Source organism: Lycium barbarum, chromosome 3 (assembly GCF_019175385.1).
Source record: "Lycium barbarum isolate Lr01 chromosome 3, ASM1917538v2, whole genome shotgun sequence".
NCBI classification, from domain to species: Eukaryota; Viridiplantae; Streptophyta; class Magnoliopsida; order Solanales; family Solanaceae; genus Lycium; species Lycium barbarum.
In genome coordinates, this window is record NC_083339.1 from 103760728 (window position 1) to 103763215 (window position 2488).

Consider the following 2488-nt stretch of genomic DNA (forward strand, 5'->3'; position numbering starts at 1 on the left):
ATTTTCTTTCTTCCTTTAACAATATAGTGGGAAAATTTGGAGTTGACTTCCCTTTCAACAAACCATTGTATCCCAGATTTTGTTTCCAATATGCTTCTTCCTTCTTGTAGGCTCTAATGAGAAGGGCATTGGTTTGGTTTAGAAGAGATCTATTTCTTTCAAAATTGTCATTGAGAAAAAGCTTTTCCAGTTCACCAACTTGCCTCTCCAAATTTGAAATATTATAAAAAAAAATATTCCCAATAGTATTTTTGGACCATTCAGAAAGTTTTCTACAATTGTTTTTGAGCTTCAAATGAAATCTTAACATAGGAGATCCCTGTAGATCCATGCTCCAAGCTTGGTTCACAACATCCTTAAAATCATCCTCCTCAGTCCACAAATCAAGAAATTTGAAGTACTTAACATGGATTCCTTTGAGAAGAATTAGCCAAAGTAAGGATTGTGGAATGATCTGAACTAGTGCCTTTTTAAGTGATCTACATTGTAGAATCAAAGAGGTTCATCCAGTTATATTTACCAGCACTTTATCAAGCCTTTGCCACACTCTATTCTCAGGTGCCCAACCATTACATCAAGTGAAAGTTGAACCAGAATAACCAGGATCAATCAGATCAAAGTCAATATACACTAAAGAAAAGGTAAGCTTTTGGACAGTCTATGGGGAGTTCCTACATGCTTCTCCTCTAGATCAATCATGCAGTTAAAATCACTTGCTATATACCTAGGGAGATTAGATTTCTCATAGATATCTTTTAAGTTATCCCAAAGAGCTTCCCTCAGCACATTACATTTTGCACAAAAAAAATAGTAATAAGAATGGTATTGCCCATCCATTCGATCTTACAAGTTACCTACTAGTCAGTATCTTCTACTATGCTATATTAAAATACAATAGTCCAAAACAACCAGATTTGACTATTGCAATTAGAGTAAGCATTATAAAATCCCAGCATTCTTTGATACTTTTCAATTTGGTCAGCATTGTAAAAAGGTTAACTAATAGCTATGAAAGGAAAATTTTGAAGTCTGATAATCTGATTTAGTCTTTCAAAAGCTCCACTAGAACTAATGCTTCTAATATTCCAAATTAAAAATTTAAACATCATTGACAGATTGGGTAAGATCATTTCCCTTTTGATGGGTGTACCTTCCACCCCTTCCTCTTGTGTTGATCTTCCTCTTCTATTGTTAGCTCTGCCTCTTCCCCTTTCTTTGGTGATAAGTGGTTGAATTCATTAATTTTTTCCAATTTAGAAGTGACATCAAACTCCCCCATAGATTAGGAACAAAAAGTTTCCACTAAACAATATCATGCTTATCGCTAGCTAAGTTTACTATGTCCTGGTTGTTGTTTTGGTCGTCATCATTGAAGTTTTCACTGTTAAGTCTAGCATAATCATCAATATGTTCAGAACTCCTTTTCTCTTCATAGTCTTGATCCTCAGAACTGTTATATTCCTCCTCATCCTCTTCTTTTTCTCCTCCACTAGATGAGTCAGGTTGGACTTGTCTACTAATGTAAACCCCTTCACTATCTTGATCTTGTCCTAAACTTGTACTACAGATGAGTTTTAGATAAAAAAATTTTGCATTTCTCCAGGATCGATGGGATACTTCTTTTCATTGTTATGGTCTTGAGCATCTCCTCTCTTGTCTTGAGTATTTCCATGTTTGTTAGAATCTTCAACATTCTCAGTATTTTGATTTTTGTTCTCTTTCTAACCAGTCAAGGCATCAGTATTTGTATTATGCTATTAGTTGGTTTGGTAGGAATACTTGACTCTTGTTGCTTTTGGTACCACTGATTTGTCCTTTCTCGATGATAATGTTTTGATTTTGATCTATGCAAGTAGCATGGGCCTTCTTGTTGTCCTTCATGTTATCTTTATTCTCATGTCTTCTCTTCTCTTCTTATTGCCTTGTTGAGAATAGTTCTCTACATAAGTCCTTGTTGAGAATAGTTTTCTACATAAGTTTCCTCCTCAACTTTCCCTTTTTCTTTCCCAGGAACTTCAAGGATTTTCCTTGCTTTGTGATTCTCCTCTAGTTCCTTTATAGAGATGCCCTTGTTCAAATTGATATGTTGAGTGATTGTATCATTACTAGGTGATTTATCTTGTATCTGATCATTTGTCATCTATTGCCCTTCTTCACAGTTGAAGAATTGGGCGTTCTTTTCAACATTCTTATCTTTGCTAAATTGAGTATCACCATGATTTTGCTTAGCATTTGTACTTTTCCTCCTGGAATCATTTTGAAAGTCATCCTCATTTTTGTTATTATCTTTTTTCTTGGTTTGTTCCATTCTTTGTTTTTTGATTCTTTCATCTCTTGCCTTTTTGATTCTGTCATCTCTTGCCTTATTCCTACATTAGCTTTCAAAATGTCCCTGCATCTTACGGTGAAGGAAATAACTTGGGACTTTTTCATATTCTATATCCAGCCATTTCCTATCAACTGTACCATCTAACACTTTGTATCCTAA

General features: G+C 34.7%; 1 protein-coding gene across 1 annotated transcript; it reads right to left on the minus strand.

Annotated features, from left to right (window-relative positions):
• Window positions 1-1302: 1302 nt before the first annotated feature.
• LOC132631066 (DNA polymerase II subunit B4-like) lies at window positions 1303-2140 on the minus strand. Its single transcript, XM_060346665.1, has 3 exons — window positions 1973-2140; window positions 1618-1721; window positions 1303-1561 (listed from the first exon to the last, which is right to left on the minus strand). The coding sequence occupies exons 1-3, from the start codon at window positions 2138-2140 to the stop codon at window positions 1303-1305; spliced, it is 531 nt and encodes a 176-aa protein (XP_060202648.1).
• Window positions 2141-2488: the final 348 nt, after the last annotated feature.

Coding starts and splice junctions, on each gene's coding strand:
- LOC132631066 (XM_060346665.1), bottom strand. CDS start 2,140: ATGACAAATGATCAGATACAAGATAAATCACCTAGTAATGATACAATC. Junction 1,722..1,972: donor AAGTTGAGGAGGAAACTTAT/GTAGAAAACTAT, acceptor TTGACTGGTTAG/AAAGAGAACAAAAATCAAAA. Junction 1,562..1,617: donor GACCATAACAATGAAAAGAA/GTATCCCATCGA, acceptor ACTCATCTGTAG/TACAAGTTTAGGACAAGATC.